The 24,635-nt window shown below is 40.5% G+C and overlaps 1 protein-coding gene across 2 annotated transcripts in view; it reads right to left on the reverse strand.

Annotated features, from left to right (window-relative positions):
• RNF150 (ring finger protein 150) overlaps positions 1–9,376 on the reverse strand; it is a 125,527-nt gene extending 116,151 nt beyond the window's left edge. The window contains exon 1 of one of the 2 annotated variants that reach the window (XM_015625057.3): positions 8,435–9,373. In XM_015625057.3, coding sequence (XP_015480543.1) covers positions 8,435–8,900 — 466 coding nt within the window. In that variant the 5' untranslated portion in view covers positions 8,901–9,373. Of the gene's footprint in view, positions 1–8,434 lie in introns of both variants that reach the window. The other variant, XM_033513552.1, reaches the window with a different exon arrangement.
• Between the last annotated feature and the right edge of the window lie 15,259 nt (positions 9,377–24,635).

Consider the following 24,635-nt stretch of genomic DNA (forward strand, 5'->3'; position numbering starts at 1 on the left):
CATAATCAGAAAATGCAAGAAATCTTTTATAGTGAAATTTGTTAGACACCCAGAGCTTTGATCCTGAGGATCAGGAAATGCTACACTATGATAATAACAATTAGGTGCAAAAGCTTCTTAAGTGCTCCACAAATCAATTTAACCAAAACAATAAAACCATAGAGCTTATTATACTGGGTCTGAACCCAGGCAACCCACAAGACATATTCAGCTAATGCTTACACATTTTACAGCAATCTTAAAATTAGGCATATATATTAATTAAAGGTGAAACTACCCACTAGGCTCTGGAGTCCATTCTGAACATGGCTGTGTAATGTCAGGCACATTCAATGCAACATAAAAGTGACCATGGTAAAAAAAAAAAAAAAAAAGAATTGTTTGACAAGGACTGCAAAATGAAACAACAAATAGAGAAGCACATTTAATGATGTGTGATTTATAAAGCTGGAAGCCAGAGATTAATGTGATGTATAATTTCCTTAATAATATAATACTTATATTATCTGGTGAGATATTCCTACAATGACTTGCAAAAAAGAGAGGGCTTGTAACGAGAGATTTAACAGTAAGAAGCAAACCAAAGAGTATACAAGAAGGGAGGAAGGCTAAGACTTGGAACAAATTATGTGGAAAAATAAAATCCTGTATCATTAAGCCTATTTCAGTGACAAATGATGATGGTTCATAAACAAATATGTAAGTAGTAAGGGGCTGTCTTGGCAGGAAACCATACAAAAAGAACTCATTTGTTATGGAGCACCCCACTGCTGATAAATGATGATAAAGACTCACAACACTATGGAATACAAATTAATTTTAAAAAGCTACGTCTCATTAAGTGTGTAGCACAAGGGAGCACTTGCCAACCCACCCTATTCTATGTATCCCTGGAGGAACTGCATTCCAGATGTAATGTTTCTATCTATGTTTAAGAAGTATGTTTAACAAGACATACTCAAGCCAGGACTCTATGGAGTTACATGGCTGCAATTTTTGTTTCTGGGGTTTGGGAACTAAAGAGATAAACATTTTTTTCTTCTAATTTTGTGTCAAACTGAAAATACCTTTCCAATTTACAGAAGGACTATCCTGCACATAAACACAGTCAAACACATCAAATTCAAGACCAAAACTCTGACAGACCCTTAGGTCTAGCAGCATAATTGCATATCACTATGATTATACTGTCAGAAGCAAATGAACAGGCACTACACTTTACTGACATTATTTACTGGCCATTCTTGAAAGGGAAAAGAAATGAACAATTATTTTAAAAAGCTATTATCTCTAAGTAGCACAGAATAAAGTATGCTAGCTTTTCATAATTTAGTGTGGAATAGCAATAAAACAAACAGTTTAATTTTTTTCATCATCTCCTTCATTTCTCCTCCGTACAGTTTTCTAAGGTTTATTTCAAATAATTTATTGAAGAGGAGACAGAAAGTAAAGAATGCCCTTGTTAGGCCTCTCCTATAAAAAACAACTGAATAGTATTTATGTTTCATAAGCAAACAATATTACAATCTATCTATTAGAACTGGTGAAATAAGAGATGTTTTCTCCCCATCCATTTTTGAACTAAAAAACATTGTTTCCAGCAGCTGGTAAGAACCTAACTCAGTAATTTTCAGCTGGCTGAAGAATTACTTCTACTAATACTAATGTGGCCAGTGCATCACATAGTAGATATACAATTGGTAGATTTAATATGGTGAATTTATGAAGTTAAGGTTTCATCTAATATGTTTGGGTTTTCTTCTCCCAGTAACAGAAATTTTAGTTCTCCACTAAATTACATTCTTAGATACTACATCCAAATGCACTCATGAAAAGCAAGATACTCCAATGGGTCTTTGACCCCTGCTTATCCACATTCAGTATTTGGTCAAACTGTGCAGTGCCTGACCTGAGGCTGAACCATCCAAATTTCTTTTCCAGAGAAACTGAAACACTAAGGACTAAAATGAGGAGAGCACTGGTCAGGAACAAAATCCTGGATCACATACCACTGTGGAATAAAGACACAGCACAGCAAAGCCTGCTTGCATACAATCAGTTGCAAAACATTTGCCACATCCTCCTTCTCGCAGTTGCCGTGTACCTCCCCTAGACTGATGTACAATGAATATGGTTGGCTTTTAACCTTATCCTTTAGCTGCTGTGCCTTTGTGGAAGTTACGTGAATTTAACATTACTGCAAGGTATAGTATTACTATAACATCTGCATACATTTTGTATCTCTTGCCTCAAAACCATTCTCCTTACACAGACTGCATTTGTTTCTGAAGTACCACAAAATTCCTTCCTTTTCAAGATGCTAAGCAAAAAGCACTGCGATGGTAGTGGATAGTAGTAACACTGTAGGAAGAAGCCCTGCATTAGTAAGGTGGCAGATTACATGGACTACTCAATCTTTTCTATATCTGATTCCTATGAGTCAATGATTGTATTGTTCATTCCCTTCTGCACCAAAGGAGTCATCAAGTGACTGCTACTCAAATGTAGAAAGGGCAGAAGTGGGGCTTGTCTTGAAATGAATGCTGTTTCTGTGCAGGTTAGCTATGCAGTAGTTATTGGGAAGTGGAGAAGTTGGATTATCCCTTTATAAAGGCCTAACTCTTCATCCGCCTGGCTCGTGGTGTACAGAGGCAGACGTCACTTGAAACTCAGTCATCTCACATGACAAAGCATCATGAGCTCCATCAAAAAAGTGCTGCAAAATAATTGGTTCTTTTAGGCCTTTGCTTATATGTGAAGAGTAGAAAGTGTCCTCTTGTTTCACCAGAAAAAGACTCCTGAAAGTGCTAACACTGAACTAGTTAGTTTTCTCTCCCTTTTTGTTGAAAATGTTCCTGTTCTCTCTGATGGACAATAAATATTCACTTTATTCCTCCCAACTCTGTCTAGCCTCTGTTCTAACTTCTCAAGGCATCAATGTGAAGGGAGGTAGCACAGAAATATATCTGCATTAATTAGTGAGCTGCACTAAGCTACAGACTGCCACAATATTCTAATAACCCAAGCTAAGATACACCATCTTAAAGACAAAATATTAGTGGAACTAGGACACACCACTGCTTTATCAAAAGCAAGCCATTCTATTAAAGACTATATACCAAAAGGAGGTCCTCCAGATCACCAGTCAGCAGTTAGTGCAGATGTGGATACAGTTTTGTTCCTGAGGAACATTTTTCTTCTTGCAGTGTCACTTCCTACTGCAGAGATCTGAAGACAGTACTTGTATGAATGCCACTATATGCAAATGTTGCAGATAATCAAAGCAGAAATCTAACTGCTTTTGCAATCAATAAGCTTGGAGGATCAATGAAATCTTCAATGAAACAATACTTCACGACTTTTGTAGGGAAAGCTGTACCTTATGACTTGATCCAAAGCTCAGTGGACTCAGTGTCCTTCCACTGTCTTTCTTAGAGGCTCTTAGAGCTCTGAAGGAGATACATGATCCAGCTATGAGGCTGAAAGATGAAAGACTCAATAAGGTAAAAAGTGTCTCATCTAATGACAAAACTCAGTACACCAGCTGAAGTGGCTGTCCCAAGTAGTGCCAGGGGACACTTTGCTGTTATAGTTCTTGAAGGTCAAATTAATTCCTTTCAATTCAGTTTAACCTGAACTAGTTACCTAACAGCATCAAGTGCCCCCTCCACCTAGCACAGCTGAACATGGGCAGTAAAGCAGTCTAGAACCTCTTCAGAGCAGAGCTGGCAGCAGAAGCGTGACTCACCAGGGAATGCAGTGGGACAGCATGTCAGCTAGAAATCCTGAATTTTGATAAACATAGAGAACTAGATTTTCAAACACTGCAGAAAGCCAGGCCTACATGATTGATCCAGGAGCTCTTCTGAGTTCTTAAGGATGGCAGTACATCCCAGCAACACCTCAATGTATAGGGCTCAGAGATGCACTAATCTCCATCTCTCTCCCCCACTAAATGAGTTTCTATTAGGAATCAATCTTGGTGCCTGGAATAGAAAAAAAATATGGCAGACTCTAGAAAGCTGGAATTTCCAGCCTTCCATTAATTATCCATATGTAAATTCAGTGTGAATTTTCCTCATTAGAATTCCAAAAAAGTTTAGAAAAACAATTGTTTTAATAAGGAAACTAATGCAGCTACAGTACTGAATTAAGTCTGTAAAGAGAGAAATATTCAACTTTGGTGTTTAATTTGCACATCAGTACAAATCTACAGGGCAGCCCAAAGCCCAAACTATTACTAACACAGAGACTGTTATTGAGCTGAATGCTCCCAGGTTGAGTCTGGCCCCCTTTACAGCACATGCAGAGAGACACATTTGAATTTGCAATGGGATGGGCCATGCCCTCCTCATGAAGTCTGGCACATACACCCACTGCACTTGAGGGCCAGAGAGGCAGAAGTCAGAATCATCTTAGACCACTTATGAGATTAATGTCTAAAAGATACAGCTGCTACTTGCTGCTGTGAGTACGAGCCACTACAAAAAGAACAAGGTATCTGCCTTTTATTGCAAATGAGTTGTCATAGGTGAGGCATGTGATTTAAAATTTGTGATGGAATGCACTGGAAAAGCAGAATATGGAGAATGCAAAACTGCCTAACATATGCTCCTGGTGCAAAATACGTAGGATGCAATTTACTTCACGTATTAACAATATCCATTCTGTGAAATAATCTTATGCACCTCAGAATCCAAACTGAATCTTAGAAAGTATGTAGAATATTTTAGGTTTGATTTTTGCCCACATATGAATCATGTACAGTCACAGTTAACATTCCTCCCTTGCCCCAAGCACCTGAGAGGTTCCCAAGTTAGAAATGGTCCATGTAGGTTCCCTCAAATATGAACTGTAGAGAAGAAAGTTCTCACCTCAAATCACCTTCTGGAAGGCTCTCTCACTGTCTCTATTCAGTGCTCAGAGGAAATGTTAAGATATATACTACAACAAGTAGTAAGATAACTTCAAATTAATACTAAGTTATTAAATGTAGTCACAGTGTCTACTGTGACTTCAAACCTAGATAATGGTTAATTTGGTCTGAGTAAGAAAAAATTTCAATGAGAAACCCCATGGATTATTCTTCTGGATAAAAAAGAACATCCTCTATATTATTAGATTACCTTTCTGCTAGGAAAGTTGATCTAGGAGAAATACAAAGCACCTGAAATAGAAATTCTAGATGCTTTTTTTCCTTTGGCTGGAGCCTACTTAGTCAAAAGGCAAATAAAGTCATACAGCTCCTATGCCATCCTTCAAGCCAATAATAATAAAGATGCCAGTTTGCACAGGCTGTAGCAGATGATATACAAGCTAAGGACATCCTAGCAGGAGAATCCCAGATCTCCATATTCCCTGTGAATGCAGATGTCTTAACTCCACCTCATCCTTCTGGGTGTGCAAGGAGTGACCTCAGTAAAAAGCAAAGGCTTTCCATGGGGTGATGAAACTGGTTCAAATTGCACATTTTGTGCTGTATGCTCTATAAATAAATTCTGGAGAGTCATATTTTAAGATTTCCATAACAAGCTTTGATATTATACTACTCTGGTTTTGATTTGGGGGTGGTGGGAGAGAGGTCTATGAACCCTCCTTCAACTTCACACACAGTATCTTGCTACAGTTGCCTATAGATTTCAAAACCAGGAATCACCACGTGAGCAAAAGGTCATTGGCATGCACTGCAGCAGAAAACAGGAAATATAATTAAACATAGAGCCATGAGCTAAGTTCTTTGGCAAGAGAAAGTGCCTTGGGAAGAAAGTGGCAAAGGCAAAGCACTATGAAATGGTAAAGTGGTTAAGGCAGGGAATGAAGCATGGGGATGGAAATGAAGAAACAAAGGTGAGAGCACAAAGAGGTAAAGTGACAATAAGAGTCAGCAAAACATACAGAAGAATGGATGTAAGGGGAAAAAAACCTCTTAGGAGTAGTATTGCTCTTAGGAGTAAAAGTTATTTAATAAGGGCAGAAGCCACGTTGTTATGCAACAGGATACATTTTTCAGTATAGGAAGAGTTCAAGCTTCTATGAAACCTCAAAAAAATCTGTGAAAGGAAAACAGAAAATAAAAAGGGAGTAACATCATATTTCTTTTGACTCTTAAATTGCTTTTTAGGTCATATTTCACCCTTCCCTCTCAACCTCCAAGTATTTTCCAGGATGGAATTTTCTTCTTCCCACTCCAGGATTTCGTGTGGGCAGAACACTGCAGATGCTGCTGAACTCAGAAACCAAGAAACTGATTCATTTTTCCCTTGAATCTTGTGCTATCATTTAGACCAGGAACAAGCAAATGTCAAAGGCTCTGAGTTAGAAACTCGCAGCCACAATTTTACACAGCCTGACTATTCACTTTGTCCCAGAGTAAAAGTGTTACCAGAGGGAGAGTAAAATTCTGAATTCCTGGTAGATTGCTAAATATCTAAGAATAATTGTTTTTTCTTCTGTTCCATCAGACTTGTGCTCTAAAACTACTCTGTTTTGACCATGTGCAGAGCATAGGCTTTCACTAATGTAAGCCAAACAACCATAATTCAACTTCACTGAATAAAAATCCTTAGAATGAAGACAGCCTCATCAAATCAATGAGCAAAGTCCTTCAGTCTCAGTGATCATGTTCCACAACTCCAGATTAATTTCTGAAAGTTTCCTCTCATTTCAGCCTTTGATGCTGTATAAACCTACTGCTGTGAAATATACCTACTGCTGTGTATAATCCTGTGAAATTATATGACATAAAAGAAGCTGCTCCCCGGATAATTGATACTATGTTCATATTTTTTAAATTTGAGGCCACCTTCAGTAAGAAAGTTTCCTTTCCTACTTCATCTTAGACTTTAAAACAAACCCAAGCACCAACATTTTAAAAGGTTAGACACATTTTTTACTCCCACATTTCTTAATAAAACGCCATTTGTGTGGGAAAACAGCTTAGTGTATACTTTAAAAACAGGCAAACCATTAATTAATCCAACATGTTGGCAGTTTTAGAGAAACTTACTAGAGAAAAGCAAACTATGCTGCATCTTAAGTTTTAAAACAGCTTGAGCTTTACTTTGAGGATGCATAAGCATGCCAAGCTCCTACTGCTTTATACTTCTTAGTATATAATCTGTGATACTTAAAGTAGCAAGAAGTATAATCCGAACAGCTGCTAAACCATGGGCAGGTTATAAAACATAGTTTTAGGAAGCTCAAGAGGTTATGAGTTTCTTGTCTCACAAAACCAAAAGAAAACACTAAAAAAAGCCCCGTCTTCCACCAACCCTACCAAAGAAACACTAATTTGCCCCCCAAAAATAGTTAATCTCTGAAACAGGCTGGACGCAAGAGGTTCCAGTTTGCATCAGCAGTATTTTAGCACTATGGTTAGGCAACAAATTGCTTCTCAGCACATCCAAGCTAGCTAGTTTAGTGTGGAAGTTAAACATGCCATTAGAATAACATCCTGTTCTGCAGCATTTCTGTGTTTCAATTTATCCCAACTCTACTAAGATTCAACTGGCAGGATTAGTTACTGGATAGAAACCAAACTGAGATTTCACAATAGGTGGCATTTTATCTCCATAGCATAGGCAGCTGGTATAAAAGTCAAGTGACCCCTGGCAGAAAACATTGTCCCTAAATATAAATCCGGTGAACTGTTTTTAAGACACTATTTCAGATCAAGCACTGGTACAGAAACAGTGGGGCTTTTTTGTGGGCATAAGCCAGGGTTTAGGTTATTTTGAATGACTGGATTTTGATGGGTTCCAGTTGACAAGCACATTTTGGGACCTCACCACCTCTCCACTGTAACTGCAAGCGCAAACTCCATCAGAACATTCACCTGGGAGAGTGAAACACTCCCGCCATCCCAGTCCTGGACACCATATCTCATGTTCTCACCAAATCAGATACTTGGCATTCCCACTCGAATTTTAGTGCTTTTACATTATCGCAGCTGAGACTGTGGACATTGTGTTCTCTACTTTATTGCACCTCCTGATAAGCCTGTAGCACAACACTACAACTTCTCTTCCGAAGTTCTCAATCACACTCGATCCCATACGGCACCCGCCAGAGGACTCTCAGGACACAACGAAACACCGGTCCCCCACAGCGGGATCAGCGTCCCATTCCTCTGACTGGACGCAAACTTTACATGTCCCAAACTTTTCATCCCTGGAGCAGCGGTGTGCATTGCTATGGATAAGTTAGCAGCACATCCATCCTCTACCATGGCAGCATGGTGAGGAGTTCCATGGCCCCCACCTTGGACACCCACCACCCAACGACGCCCACAGCTGATCCTGCTCCCTGTCAGGAAGTGCGAGGACACATTCCCGCAATAGCTCCTACCCCAAGGATGCGGGACGGCAGAGCGAGCTAGAAAAGGAGGTCCATCCGTCTTCCCCCTCAGCACACGCCTGGGGATGGCGTGGCTTACCTGCGTGGGGCATGGTGATGGTCTCGTTGGCGTTGCTGGAGCCCACGTTATAGATGACGACAGCGGAGGCGTTCTGGGCGGCGGCGTGGCGGATCTTGTCCTTGTAGGTGCAGTTTCCCCGCGGGATCAGGGCGACCCAGCTCTTGCCCGGCGCCGGGGCGTTAAAGCGGGTGCCGGGGTCGCAGGCGAAGCGGTCGGCGGGCGAGGCGGAAAGAGCCACCTGCCCGCGGGCGTCCTGTTTGGGCGACTGCTCGCCGTAGCGCCCGCACTCGCTCTTCTCGCTGCGGAGCTCGGCGCTGCCAGCCGCCGGGTCGGCGTAGGTGATGTTGACGAAAGCCGTGTACCACTCCTCCTTCTCGGCCACGGTGAAGTCCAGGCACAGCAGATGCACGAAACAAAAGCTCAGCAGCCATGTTGAGAGCGCCAGGCTGCGGCACGCTTGGATCACAGACAGTGCCATCTTCATCTGCCGGCCCCCCCTCCCTCTCGCCCGGCCGCCGCTGGTCCGTGTGTGCGTGCGCGCCCCAAGCCGCCGCTCCGAGCGGGGCGGCGCTGCTCCCGCCGGCGCCGTGCGGGGACCAGCGAGCGAACGAGCGAGGCAGCGAGCGGGGGAGGGGGCCCTCCCCTCTACAGCCGCTGCCTAAATCATGTCGGGGCTATTTGATTTCCTCGGGCTGGCCCCGTCTCCGCCTTCCCCCCCTCTCTCCTTCCTCCGGCACCTTCCTCTCCTCCCTCGCCCTGCCCGCAAAGCTGCCTCCCCTGCTGCTGGCAGTGCGGCCGCGGAAGAGCGCGGAGGGGGCGGCGCGGCGCGGGGGGAGTTCCAGACGCGCACACGGCGGCGCAGTTCCCCGTGCGGGATCGGCCCCGGCCCGGCCCCACGGACGCGCTGCCGGCGGAGGGTTTGCGCTTCCCGGCCTCGCGGAGGGGCTCCCGGTGGAGGGGCTGCAGGCGGCGGGGGCTCCTGGCAGAGGGGCCGCGCTGCCCGGCCCCGCAGAGGGGCTCCCGGCCGAGGGGGAAGCGGCGGCGGCTGGAGCAGAGCTGCCGCGCCTCCTGGCGGCAGCAGGGAAACGGGGGGTCCAGTCCCTGCCGGGATCCGGGCGGGGAAACTGGAGCGCAGCCCGGCACCTCCGGGCGCCCGCTTCTGCTTCAGTTCTGTTCTGGTTCTTCCCACTTTTCCTGACTGCTGCTGGAGACGCTAAGAAATTTGCAAATGCCAGTGTTACAGTGTAACGATGGCGCGCAGCTCAGAGGGGTGGTCGTTGATATAGAGGTTTCTAAATACACACCGAATACTTTTTCGGCTGTACTTTATGGAATGGGAAGGACCGACGCGTTTACTAAAATCAGGTGTGACTGACAGAACAGAAAGCCTCGAAGAATGATGGAGCTGCTCTCTGGAGACAGCTAAAAACGATGTGTTTAATTTTGGTTCGGTGAAAGCCCAGACTTGGGGATTTTTAGAGTATCAAACACCCCGAAAGAATTTTGGCCGTTACTGACACCTTTCAAAAGGATCAGAACATGGCTGGACTTTTTCTGTCTATAGTAGTACAAATGTTGGCCAAAATTCCACTTTCCTATCACTATGTTCAGTACCAAAATAATGTCTTACAAGATTTATAGGTAGTGCCTATTGTAGCCCCTGTAAGTAAAACCTGATGCTGGAAATACCATTCACTTTCTTTCAATGAGTGCCTGAGTATCTCACTCGTGTCAATATTTGCCTCATTCCAGATTATGTTCATAGCTGCCCATGATCCAAACAAGCAATCCTTAACCATATTTTACACACACACATGCTGTTAATTCCCTAAAGCTGAAAAAAAAAAGTGCATTTGGGAGAAAAATGTGAATAGGGGAATAAAATAGAGAAGTTTACAGGGAAATATGGTGATTTACCGAATCTTACCATTAAGCAAAAGGAAAACCTTCCTTTCTTGAAAGAAGGAAAGACCATTCTTGAAAAAACAGTCAGTAAATGAGAAGAAAAAATTACCATGTAGAACTAACATTGAAATGCAAAAGTAGATGGCAATCAACATTCATTAGAATGTGTTGAGATTTCACCAGGGAAACAAAAGTCCTAAGGGGAAAATCCATGCCCTGGAAGAGCTATAGGCAATAAAGCATTTGTATATTTAGAAGTGTAAGGATTATTATTAGAAGGCTAAAATATATATATATATATATATATATATATATAAAATAATTGTATATATTGTAATATGGATTGCATTTGGAAAGAAAGGGATGATGTTTGCTAGATTATGGACTCAAAAGAGAAGAAACATATCCTAAGAACATATGAAAAACAGCAGACCCAGAAAAATGGCATACATGTACCAATACAATACCAAATGAATGGACAGGAGGACTGAGAGAGTAACTATCTTTCTGACACTAACTACTTCAAGTAAATCTTGGCATAACAGGAAAATCTTGAAAGATTTAGTGTTCAGTTTCCTGATAAGGTCCAGAAAAACTAATAATGGTGACCCGTTAGTTTCAGGCTGATTAGGCTGCCATTAACCAAGCCAAAGAAAAACAAGAGAGAAAAAAATCCAATGTATGCACAAAGTGTTTTTATGGGAAGTGGCCTGCCAAGCAAATATGATTCATGTTTTTGTGAGGAAGTTATCAGTGTGGTTAGTAAAGTTACACATCCATGTCCATAATAGGTTTTCGCCAAGTGTGCTGTGCAATGATACATGACATTCTCATTACACTGTGATCTATTAGGGACCAGATAAGATGAACTTAGTTGAAACAGAATGTGCTTTAATAGAGCTTAATGTAAGAACACATCTCCAGGTGACAAAGTGCCAGCCACTCTGGAGCAGTGTGTGGTTTACTCTGCACACAGGGGAGGGTGTAGGGATCAGAGTAGGAAAGAATTTTCCTGTATTCCTAGGGAAAAGGGGTCTAAAGAGAATACAGCTATCTCTGGATATTTCAGAGGAGAAACAAGAAGGAAATAGTAGATTTTTCCTCTGCTTGAAACACCAGTGAGACACATGTTGCAAGCTGTCCAGTTTTGGTATCTGCATTTTAAGAAAAAGATATTGAGAACCTTGAAAAGGTTAAGAAAGGAACCTTAAAAATAATCTGAAGTAGTTCTTCTCCAGGGAGAGACTTCAGGTGCCCAATCTATTCAGCTTTTCAAGGAAAGAGGTGATGTGATTACATTGTATACGTACCATCACAGGGATGTAACAGCAGGAACTAATAGGCTTTTTAAGCCAGAGGATAAAACATAACAGGAAACAAAGTTTAAACTAGACAGTGCTGCACAGAGCAAATGTAGCTGATTAAATGGTACCTTTCCACTGGAGAAAATTCAGAAGTGAGACAGTCTTGGGAAGTGAAACACAATCTGCTCTTACATTCAAATTAAACACTGATTGAAAGCATGCTGCAAGTGCAAGATGTTAAATTCGTCACAATTTATAATCTAGTGGTCACTTTTCACCTTGACTGAATAAAGAAAACAGATTATTTGATTATATTGAGAATATTTGTTGCTGAAACCTGAACTACAATTAACTAGGTCAATGCTTTGACTTAAAATCATCCAGTGTGGTGTAATAGTTGATGGTGGTTCTTCTTGTGTTCTGTTCACAGAAATATCTTCTTCAGAGCTCTGTTCTGGTCCTGGCACAAGAATACCATGCTTTCAAGAAATGAAGCTGTAAATGCTTCTTCTTAGGCCAGCAAGACATTTGCCATCACCCTACCCTCCCTATGTTCTCTCCTTCAAAAAAAACCCAAACCCATAGAAGCATACAAGGTACTGTCACAAATATCATTGCCCAAATTACAGCAAAAAGCACAATCTCCACTTTCATATGCTACTGAAAATAATTTTATAATAACAGTAGCATTGGGATGAGGGGTATATCTCTGGATTTTGAATGTTACGTACCACTTTAACAACATATTATAAATTCTCCTCCCTGTTTTCCATGTTTCTGTGACAATAATTCTGTCTGAACTATATCTTGCAGAAAACTACAAGACTGTGATATTCAAACTTCAGTGTGTGAAATAGGGTTAATAAGTAGAAGAGAAGTGGCATGTGGGGAACTCCAGCTCCAGATTCTTGATACATAGAAACTCAGAAGCTGGATTTAGACAACAGCTGATAATGAGCAAAGGATACATTGAAATTCACTGCATGGCTACCTCTGGCACATGCCACAACACTTTGCCCTTTCAATGAGGTTAAAATTTGTTAGTTTATACCCTTTTTGTTTAAAAGGTAATTGCTATGCTTCCATTGTGCTGAATTGTGTGTCTGTACCAAAACCCAAATGATCTCAAAGGAAATAGCAGAAATTTCTTCAGTTAAAGGTGAGAAATCTCCATCAGGTTACTAAAGCCCTCTGTTACAGAATCCCATAGTGTTTTGTGGACCTCTCTGTGAGCTTCTTGACACACTCATTGCCAAGAGGTAAAACGACAAAAGGTTTAAAAATGAGACTTTAAAATATTAGGCTGCCTAAATTCTGCTGAAGTTTACATGGAATTTAGGAATCTTTATCCAGAAGAATGCTGAAGGTGGGATTGCAGGATATTGAAAAAAGCCAGTATTAGGTGCACTGGCTCCCTCCTTTATCACTAGAGGAAAGATCATCCAGGAAGCAATACAGAGTGTGCAAACTTGATGCCTTACTGTATATAGGACCTAGATAGTCCCAAAGGCTAGACATTCTGTGTTGAACTGGGCACAGGCAAAAGCAAACTTACAGAAAATACACGCCCCAGGGTAGGTGAGAAGTCCCTCCTCTCTCGCCTCTCAGGAGGTTCTGGTCAGTTCTCTCTGCCTTGGGTGTGACTGTCCCCAAAGGGTTAGGGCCCTAACATGTGCGACTAGGAGACAGTTGGGGTTAGTGCTAACTTTAGTGCAGTCTGAAGTTTTCTTGATGCTGATGGACAGCAGGAAAGCTGACTGAAATATGATCACTCTGTGGGTGCTCAGGAAAATAAGTTCTTTTGCCTTCATTGGCTATGAGACTGAAATTGATCGTTTTCTACAGTTGGAGAAAAGCAGAAGAGATCTTAACACTGGGAGACCATGCAAGGGATAAAGCAATACCATTCCCTCACCAATTTGCTGCCAATACTGTGCTTTGAGTTACAAACCCCACTGTGTCAGTTCATTTAGACAGTTAATTGAGCAATAAATCTTTTCTTGTCCTAACTGACATTCATAATACTCCATCTATCTTCCTATTCATATGCTAATAGCTATATTACCTGTCACTTTATTCCAGAATCCTGCCTTAGATTGTGATACTGCTACATTCTACTGTAACATTCTCTGAGTCACTACAGTTGCCACTGTAGTTCTGGTTTCATTTAGTTAGGTAAATCTGAAATCTTCTTGAGAATACTTTGACACTCTAAAGAAAGTTTCTGAGTATAGTCTCAGACAAAAAAAGGATCTGTGTTACAGCCAAAATAAATTGTTCACTGTAGCTATAGGAAAAATTAAATAGAATTTATAGGGAAAGTGATATTTTCATTAGAAAACTATGAAAGAGTTCAAAGGAGCCTTACCTTCTTTGATATCTATTAAGTTTTCATAGTGAGATGGTGCTTCCAGTGTTCCAAAGGCAAAACCTGCCATGTTTAATCATATTTGTTTAGTGTCTGCTTTCATTAGAGATTTTTTTTGTAAAGTGCAACATCCCAGCAGATGGCTACTGATGAACCCCTTTCTGCCCATTCCTTATACTATTACAGCTTCCTAAAAATATGTTGAAAGAAACAGTCACCTTTATGCAATTTCTCTCTCTTTGTATTAGCTCATTCAGCTCCCCTAAACTTTCATCATTTTCCACATATCTCATTAACCTCATCTAGATGCTTATTCAGCCCTTAGTCAAAATATTGGCTTTTCCTTTACAATGTAAGAATATCAAAACATTAGTTTTCTCCAGTTTTTAGGTTATTTCCCTTGCTCTCCTATAAAGGGAAGTATTTAAATATCTCACAGAGCAAGTGAACAGTGATGTGTAATCAAAAATATTAAAGGTTGACCAGGACTCCCCAGGCTTCTGTTATTAAGCTTAACATCTTCACAACATGAGAGAAAATGAGGGAACTACTGTCATGAGCATCTCCCTTGAACAGTCACCCTGACCAGCTGGAGGTAGCACTTAGCTTAACTGTGGAATGGTGCTGAAATTTATATTTCTTCACCTGTGCTTGCTTCTCTGGTGCTGACAGACACACAGAGAGTGAAGCACAGTCCTGCTGAGGCAGAATATCTTAACACACAGCTCCAAAATGGTGTTGGTTTTTAGTATTTTAATCATCTTCCAGGAGAAGTGTTCTGAAGAACCTAAACCAAACTGTAACCAATAAAAGAAATTCTTTCTTAAAAAACAGACAAACTGGAAATGTATTAATCAAGACTGCATAATGAGTAAAACCTGCTGCAGAAACTGCAGATAAATGTGTGATTAGAGATGATCATGGTGGAAGTTCATGTGATCTGAAGCGAAGAGAGTCATGCTAAGTGCTTGTTAGGTGGCTAATAATTTATGTGGTACAATCATAAATCTTGGAAGCAGCAGTTGCCAGCTTCATTCCATTCTCTTATGCCTAAAAGAAACACAGAGTTGAGTCTCTGTGCAGAAAAAAAGCCCTGTCTATTGTGGACAATATATAATAAACATTACAGCATTTTTCAAATTAGTGTCAGAATCCTGCTTTGCACTATTTTAGTTGAAACATATGAGTGAATATGCTGTAGAACAGACAGTAGTCGCACAGACAAAGTTACTTGCTCAACAGACATCCTGCATCTTGCTCCTTAAACAATCACCAAAAATGCATTAATGAAAAATAGATGTATCCAGGATAATGGTGGGAAGGATTTTTTGGGGCAATTCAAACATATGCAGAGATTCCTGGCCTTGCTTGAGAGACAGGAAGCATATACCTGAATTAATTGGGCATTCTGTACTCGTAGACCTTGCTAATGACCTTAAACAAGGATTTAAATAGTGTCACAGATGCTTGGTTAAATGGAAAACAGTAATACATTCTCGTAAAAACAGATGTGTGAGGTTACTAAGAGATTTCCCAAGAGAGATTCCTGAGACTGATCACCGTTAACAGGATCATAAATGACCACTCTGCATGCAAACAATATGGGAAATTGACAACATAAAATAAGGTGCCACTGGCAATAGAGAGAGAGGCATGTATGGAATACAGGAAAACCTTATTGATCCAACTGAGAAAGATGTGCATTCAATAGTGCATAATGCCAGGTCATGAATTTACAGACTGAAAACACATATTTCTGCTCTTAAGTGGAAGCTTCTTGGTTGGGATATTGGTTCATGAAGATGACAGTGTCACAAAGATCCCACTAACATTCCCCCCCCCACTTCAGATGTGGCCTTAAAATGCATTAGCAGACAGGATCAGCAGTGATGGAGGCACACAAACGTTTTTACATGAGGCCTCATGAAAACCCACCTGGAGCTGCTATTAGAGAAGATGCAGAAAAGGGTGTCTAGGAGAATAAGGGAATAAAGGATTATTTATGAGAAAGTTAAAAGCTTGTCAACAAGGGGAAAGCCAAACAGGATTTGTGGGTCTCTGGTGGTATATCAGGAAAGCTAAATGCAGTGGAAGGAAAACAGCAATTTAGGATTTGGTCCTTAAGAAAAAGACTGCAAATTTATCATATAAAAATGAATACAAAAGAAAATAAAAAGAGATAAGCTTTTAATTAAAAGAATGGTGACATTTTCTCATTACCTAACTGGAATTAAAGAAGACATGATAAATTGATGTGAAGGAATTATTATATGATGGCATGCAAGAGCACGGTTTGGACCAGATGATACAGGAAATCCCCTTTGTCTATACCCAAATTTAGCTTTAAAGGTTGTCAGGATATTTCTTTCCTTTCCTTCCCCTAAAAATAGCATATATAGTATTATTGGAAGACAACAGACGGTGGTGTCATCACAGAATGTTTTACAAGCTCTGTACTTACAGACTTTCATATATGTAGGTTATGGCCAAAATGTTGTGGCACATTAAGCATAGTTTATGATATTCCCACATATGCTACTTAAGATTGTTTGCTGCTCAAAACTGTGACTGAACAGGTTCTTAGAAGCAGTGCTACTGCTCAAGGGAAGCACTTTCATATGTAGATATTTAAATTCCTCTTCAAATGGTATTTTTACCACCAGTTTGAACGAAAATTGCACTGAATGCTAGGGATGCCAAGCCCATGAAAAAAAATGAGAGCCCAAGATTTTGCTGTGTCATTTCTTATTCCTTCCTTGGATCTTTCTTAAATTAAGTGGAAGGGTATTTGTATAGCCTGGACTGTGGCTCAGACTACAGCCTGTGGAAACGTTGAACTGAGTTAAAGGAAAAAGTATGCAGAGTGTTTACTTAAAAAATTTGATAGAGCTCAGATTTTTAATTTTGGGCTATTACCAGTTCTCATCTTCTTTGTGCTTTAGGTTTCTGTCCTCCTGTAAGTCTAGTTTTCAAAAGTAAATGTTCTGAACTCATCATCAAATACTTCAGGCATTGCATTTAGGGTTTAGATAATAGCCCTATCCTTTGTATTGCATCCTCTTACCTCATACATTTATAAACTGTTTATCACTACAATTACAGTAACAGAGAAATAGTCCATGCTGGAGTGACAGAGAAATAGTCCATACTGGAATGACAGAGAAATGGCCCATGCAAGGAAAGAACTGATGAATTATTTATATGTACACTTTTAGCAAAAAAGTAATTTGAGGAAGTTTGTTCATCAAGTTATAGTTCTAATTTCTGATGTGGACTTTTTTTAAAAAATAAAGGATTCACTACAGCAGTTTGCAATAACATTGCTGTTAGCCTGACAAGAGTTAATTGCTGAAATTGCTTTATTACATTACACCTTTATCTGGCATATGCCTTAGTCAATATCTTGTCTAAATGCTGCTTTTCATGAAGAGACTAAAAGTTTTGTTGTCATACAAGTCAATGTAATTGTTCATTATAACATCATCTTGGGAGAAGAAAAGGATTTTCTGAAGTCAGTAAGGGTTTGTTTGTTTTTGCTACAGGTAGCAAAGACTAATTAGACTCTCTCTGTAAGAGAGTCCATTATGATCACTGTCGTGGTTTAAAACCAGTAACTAGGAAAATTACTTGTTTCTTGCTGTGAGATATGGATTAGAACAAGAGCAAAACAGGCATAAAACTTAAAAGGAATAAAAAAAGTTTATTGACAAAACTACAATAATAAGAACACCAGAATAAACTTCTAGAAAAACCTTTTCATCCCCTATCTACCCACTATTCCTTTGTTCACATGACAACAGAGACAAAAACTTTGGAACTTTGGTGGTTAAAACAGTCCCAATTCTTGCTACAGTCTTTTCACCAGTCTTTGTAGAGAAACAGAAGTTTCTTCCTGTTAATTTATGGAGTTTCTCACAAGAAAACTATTTTTGTTATAGTTTTCCATTGCCCTGATATCAGCTGCCCAGAGCTGCTGTTATCAGAGCCCACCCCTCCCATTTTCACATCACTCTGAGGTGTGTTTGGGCCATGAGTCTAGGGATAGCATTTTTAAGGATGAGTATTCAAAGGCAAAAAAGTCTTCTTCATCTGTTTCTAGACAACAGTTTTCTCATTGCCTCTCAAGGCTTCAAATCTCCCAGCACTTCACTATACCATAATTACTCAAGTTTACACTTTGAACACTTTATTCCTCCCTAGATACTTATCATGAATTAAAGGAGTTCTTTTCAGGACTTCATTGTCCATCTCTATAGTTTTAACAGAAAGATATTTCAGCTAAATTAAAGCATCTTCTTAATTCTCTACCTTTTCTGAAGCTTCTTTTCTTTCCTGTCACTGGTAGTTTATAAAGTCTCTTTTCATGTTGATCACTCTCCTTTTTTTCCTCTCTGGATAAAAGATTAATCCGCAAGTCTCATCTGGGTAACGAAAGAGTTAAAATCTTGCCCAGGCTGTTGTAGGTAGTTCTGTGGCCTCGGCCGGTGCAAGAACTGGAGCCGTCTGCGATGGAGAGTTCCTCATGGCTGCTCTGGAGAGTGTAGTCGCCGCCCCAGCCCGCTGCAGGTCCAGAGCCTCTCTCCTTCTTCACTCAGCAGTTTCTAGTGAATTTAGTTACAGCAAAAACCCTGCAGCTGAGCCAGAGATCGGCTCGGCTCAGCCCAGCCAGAGCCTGGGGAAAACTCCCCGCAGTGCCCGCATCTCCCGGCCAGGAGTCGCGGCAGGCCCAGCCTTGTCCCCGCCCGGCCTCATGGCCTGGGCTGGGAGTGGGAGGCTCGGAGCTCCGCCACTCTTCACAGCCAGGAAACAAAGAGAACCAAGAGAGCTCTGGTTTTACATTTTAAGGTAGGGTTCACAAGTTGATCCCACTTTTCAATGGCCTAAACTGCTGTCAATTCTCAGTAATGACCAATAATTGGTCAGGAGAAAAGACTCCAGGCAGTTCCCAGAAACTTCAACTTTTCTTAAAGGTAAAGTAACTCCATGACAATCACCTACTCTGATTTCCTACAATGCTAATGATGTTATTAACAGTTAAATTGTTAACACTGTTTTTAATATCAGGTATCATTCCTAGCTCCATGTTCTATGAGACATTAGGGAAAAAAAAGGTTAATTTTTGTCACAGTGGGGTTCTGAGACCTCTCTCCTGGTTTGGCTGGGTTGAATATGGCAGAATAAATTGGGATGGGTACAATGGAGGGCCCAAAGATAGATTTTAATGTTCACAGAGACCACATGGTCCAAGGTGCTGCTTCCAAAGATCTGGGCATGGTTAACCCAGCATTTCATAGGTGTATCTGAGGTCAGGGCTCCAATCACAAATGCAGACCAGGGACACCATCTATTCTGGGATGACTCCATTGTATCCCCCCAGCACCCTGCCTCTCAAGGCCTCAGGTTAATTTTATCTGTGTCAGGAACCCTGTCCAATGTATGATCTATCCCAGCTAATTCGGTTCCCACACCTGCTCCTACTGTTCAAATTGGAAAGACATTTAGTAAAGATTTCTGAAAAACCCTTAACTTAAAAAACAGGGTAGCAACATAAACACAACTACAAAACCATTGTAGTAAAACCATTTTGACTAAAGATAGAATCCAACTAGATAAGTTTTATTTTCTGAATAGTCCATTAAACCAGTCGCTGTCATCTTCCATTTGAAACTTCTTGACTCCTTCCTTGAGAATCTGGATACTTCTGTGTATGGATTCACTGTGGTCTGAAAGATTCCTGCAAAACATGCTTCTGATATCCTCACAACCTTGTCCTTGGGCTAACAGCAGGAAGTCTATTACAGCTGTATTTGCAGGGTGATATGCCTGATGCTATCAACATCCGTCAATAGCTCAGATCCTGGGACACAGCACTGGTTTGCCTACTCAGCCAACACCCTAGATTGTCCAACATTTTTAAAGCTTTTGCTACAGCAACCCCACACACCAATACTGAGGCTGCTATTCTCTTTCCATTACTCGTCTCTTCCTAATCTCATCTTTGCAATCAGATTTGAATTGATGGACAAATCTCTTACACCTGATTTTTCAGTCATGAATTATGGCAATCTCAGGTGCTAGCAAAGTAAGCCTCCCCAAACTACGTGGTCTGCCCTTTAATGTCTGATGGTATACCAGGCCATGCTCTGTCCCCACAAATAAGAAATGTCCCAGATGGTGACTGTAACAGGAAATCACTGGACCAGGATGGGTACAGCAAGCAGAAGTCCTTTAGGAGTCATGTCTGGTGGAATAATCTGTGTCTAGGACTTAAAAATTAATAATGCTTAGAGAGCTAGGAAACTGGTAGTATTAATTAGCAGTGGGTAAGAGGTAAGAGAAGGCTATCCACAGGCCTCAAGGTGTCTTTTCTACAGATTCTCCCCGGGGTTCCTCCTGTTGAGCTTTTTGGTGTTCCTATAGAGATTGCAGATATGGCTTGATAATTTGCTGGAACACAGTGAAGTCCTTTATCTGTAGAGACTCAAGCATATCCCTTCCCCCAGGTGGGAAAGGCCCTAAAATTTGGCTGATTTCTAGATCTTTAATTAGAACTGGTGCTCTCTCCTTTAACTGTACTTGCATTGTATTGGAAGAATGTCTGATAATTGGGGGATTAGACTCTATAAATGAGTTGTTCAAGAAATTAAAACATATGTAGCCTTACTGAGCCTCCCTGTAGTGGATAAGGTCTCCACTCCCCTTTTTCTTGTTTTCTTAAAAATAGAACAGTCATCTACATTGAAATGAAGAGAATAAACATTAATATTAGCATGATCTAAATCTCCATTTCCCACAGCCTAAGATTAAAACTATCCTCATAGGCCAGTGGGACAGTCTCAACCAAATTTGTTTCCTCTTCCTTCTGTTGGACTAACAACAATGAACATAAAGAATTCTTAAAAAAATTTAACATACAACTTAATAAACATGGTAACAATCTAACATTATAATAATAATTAACAATATTAACATACTTGTAAACTTACAAGCTGTTATCTAACTGCACAAACACTTTTCTCTGCTAAACGAAATTAGTATCTCTGCTTTCTTTTGAGGACTTTTCCATGTTTCAGTGAAGTTGCCTTCTGTCTGAAAAGGAGAGGCAACATCATGTATGCCAACCCCCACCAGGCAACCAACCAGGTCATCCACAGAGTATTAGAAGTCTATGCCTTGGGTTTTACTCTGCATATTTAATAGGTTTCTTGCCAGTGTTGTTTCAATAACCTTCTAAGCTTTTAGAGCTTTATTTGAACCCTTGGCTGGTTTGCCTAGATTTGTTAATTTGCCAGATAAACTGGAAATAACCAACAGCTCCCATCCTTGAATAATATGTTCACACAATTTTTAAATGACTGAGAAAAAAACTTAATTTTAGATTTGGAAATTCCAAAACTGAAACGGTAAGATTTGTGGAAGAGGAAAATAAGACCTTAATATTTCTTTTTCTTTTGAGGGTAAAAACAACCCAGAAAGTTGCTGTGAATTCTATACAAGAAAAATTATTGAGTTAAATCAAGATCCTTAAATATTTCACACTATTATACTGAAATTCAATGCTCATTTGAAAAGAAAATGTTTTAGCACTGCTAATTATAACAGAAACCAATGCCAGAACCTTTTGTTGTGACTGAGGTTTGAAATTTTACCAAGGGGGTTTTAAAAATACTTTTCTACTCCCTGGCAGTCACCCTGGGCTCTCGCACTGCTGGCAAGCAAGTGACCACAGTGGGCTGAGGAGAGAAGACAAAGGACTCTGCACAGTTCAATGTGAATCAAGCAAAAGCCATTTCTAAACATTGTTTATATTTACTTTTTATCTTGGTCTACACAGTCATGCATTGTTTGATTGGTTACACCACTTTGTCCATGCATTTCTTGATTGGTAGCTCTATTTTGTCCATGAGGCAAGCACGTGTCTCTTCTCTTAATCTAATTGGTAGATGCTGTGTCATTTTACTTGGTTTGACACCCCTTTGTCTGTCAGCAACTTTCCTGCTTCTTTCTTCTTGCAACATCAGTTTTTTTATTCACAAAGATAACCTTATTCTTTTTGTTCCAGAAGGTTAGGCTGTTTCATTTAGTACATGTCCATTTTCCTGTAAATGATTCTACAATTCCCCCTTCTTTTTCTTGAACCAGCCCAACCTTCTTTATAGCATTCTCAATTATGTTCGTAGTTCCCCTAAGTATGCATGGTACAATCAGTAATAACACTATTACAATCAACACAGTAAGTCAGAATATCTTTCAACCTCCAGTAATTCCCCAGCTTTAAGCCATTCCCCCAATCCTCCATCAGTTACTGTTAATTTTTTCATATTCTCTTTCAATTGTGCCAGTTTCTGGTAAATTGATACAGAGTGATCAGAAAGATTCATGCAACACATTCCTTCAAAATCTTCGCACCCATGTCCTTCTGCTAACAGTAAAAGATCAATAGCTGCTCTGTTTTGCATGTCTTATGCTATCTACATCAGCTAAAAGCTGTGATATCACTTTGGAGGTTAAATTTATTAGTTTAGCAATCCAACATCCTAATTTGTTAAGTGTGCCTTTCCTGCTGCAATTTGGAATAAAACCAAAGCGTTTAGAGCACGTGCAGGTTCATTCCAAAAGTGTACTTTGTCATCACAGTCTGGGCCTTACTGATTTGTCTCTCTCTTCCTTGCCTTTGTAACATTCCATATCATATGATCTAGTAACTGCTTATGGTCTGGCCTAAACATGGTCAGTTTTCCAATATAACAAGGTTTGCCTACTGGATTACTTGGAATTTCAGTCCAGGCCCTATCTCCACAAATCAAAAATATTCCACTGGGTAATTTTAATCCTTGTGTACTGTTGCTCCACACATCACTGTATATCTTGTTTCTGGGGCAAAAGATGTCAAAACCATCACTTCAGTGTCTATAAAGCATACTGTTAGTCTGCACAGTAGCTTCTACTGTCTTGCTATTGCCTTCTATTAGTTGTTTTGCATATTGTGCATTACCTTTAAAATACAGACATCTGTCCTTTGGCCACAATGATCCTAACAAACTTAATTCTTGTGGCTCAATCTGTGTATGATTCAACTGGATTATTATTTGCCCCATCCAGCAAGCATTCCCATCAATCCCAAGTTTCAGAATTTGGCACGTTGCATTAGCTTGAGTCAAATTCATTTTTTTTTAACCAGATCCTTAAATTGTGTAACCTCAAACCCCAATCAAACAGCTCATAAAAGGATCCCCTGGGGTGGTCATGAAAAACAAAAGAATTGCTGTCCTGTCTGGTTGGCAAATGTAACCCATATGTTTTTCCTAGGGTTAATTTGCACTGTAGGATGTTCATTAGTTACTGTTACCCACAGCCCAATGAAGAGCATACTTAACCTCCCGTTGATAACCATATTTTTCCATCTTGTTGATTTCCCCTGATAACTAATTGGAATCCACATATACTTGTCACAGTTTTTGATTAGGAATACTGCATCTTTAGCCAATCTCCCTGTTGCTCCCTGCCAAATCAATGTTCTTATCCTTGTGCTTCTTGGCTGTTCGTGTCCTGTTGTAATTAATAACTCAATAACTTGTTCTGTGCTATTATTTCTAAGTCTCCTGCTTCTCTGTTACCACTGTCCACCCAGCTGCAGCCAGGGAAACAGGGGAGATAGTATAGCATGGAACAGAGGAATTAAAACGAGGCTCTTTCCCTTGCTGAGATGGAAGTTCAGCTTTATTCTTGTTCTTGGGATCCCATGGAGAAGGAGAGCAGGAGGAAAAGAGGGAGAATATTGATAAGCGCCTCTTTTTGAAGGCAGGAGGAAGAGAGTGGGTTACATTCACACAGCAAATAAGGGGAACTGGGGAGAAAGAGATAAACGAAAGAGACCTTCTACATTTCGGGGGTACATTCTCTCTGGTCATACCATTTTTCCTAACTCCATTACAACATCTCACCCTTTCTTATTATATAAATTTTTTTGAAGGGTTATGAGATTATCTTGATATAGGTCACAGGTTTGTCCACCACTTGTGAATGGTGGGCCGGTTCGATTGCTTCTGGTCCACTAGTTCTATGTGGTTGATCTCTGAGGTAGTAGAGACTAATTTTTTGAGAGCTTTTAAAACTAAACAACGGACAATCCCAAATGCTAGCATGATTAGAAACAGAACAACAAAAAACAACAAGATTGTTTTGATTATCGAGGTCCACCATCCTGTGAGTCCCCAGCCTTTGAACAGCTCACTAAACCAGTCCTCAGCTTCTTGCTTCACTTGTCCGATCAAGTCTCGGAGGGTTTGCCAAGTTTCAGGGTCCCTGATTAAAACCGGTGGATGCTGTGACAATTTAAACTGATCACCACTGTTAAAATGCCGAGTCAATGGAGGATTCATGTTCTCAAATGAACAGTTTAGGAAATTGATGGTAAATACAGCTTTGCAAAGCTTTTGCTGTGAAGACATCCACACTGTTCCACTACCTTGCCTGGCTAGGACTTGTTTGAGTGTCTGGTGTCAAGCTCAATCACAGCTTGACCTGTGGGGGAGTGGGGGATGCCGGTTTAGTGGTCCACTCCCCACTGTTGGACAAATTCTAGGAACTCCTTGGATTTATACGCTGGACCATTATCTGTTTTAATTTCCTTAGGGATTCC

This window comes from Parus major, chromosome 4 (genome assembly GCF_001522545.3).
Source record: "Parus major isolate Abel chromosome 4, Parus_major1.1, whole genome shotgun sequence".
Classification (NCBI taxonomy): Eukaryota; Metazoa; Chordata; class Aves; order Passeriformes; family Paridae; genus Parus; species Parus major.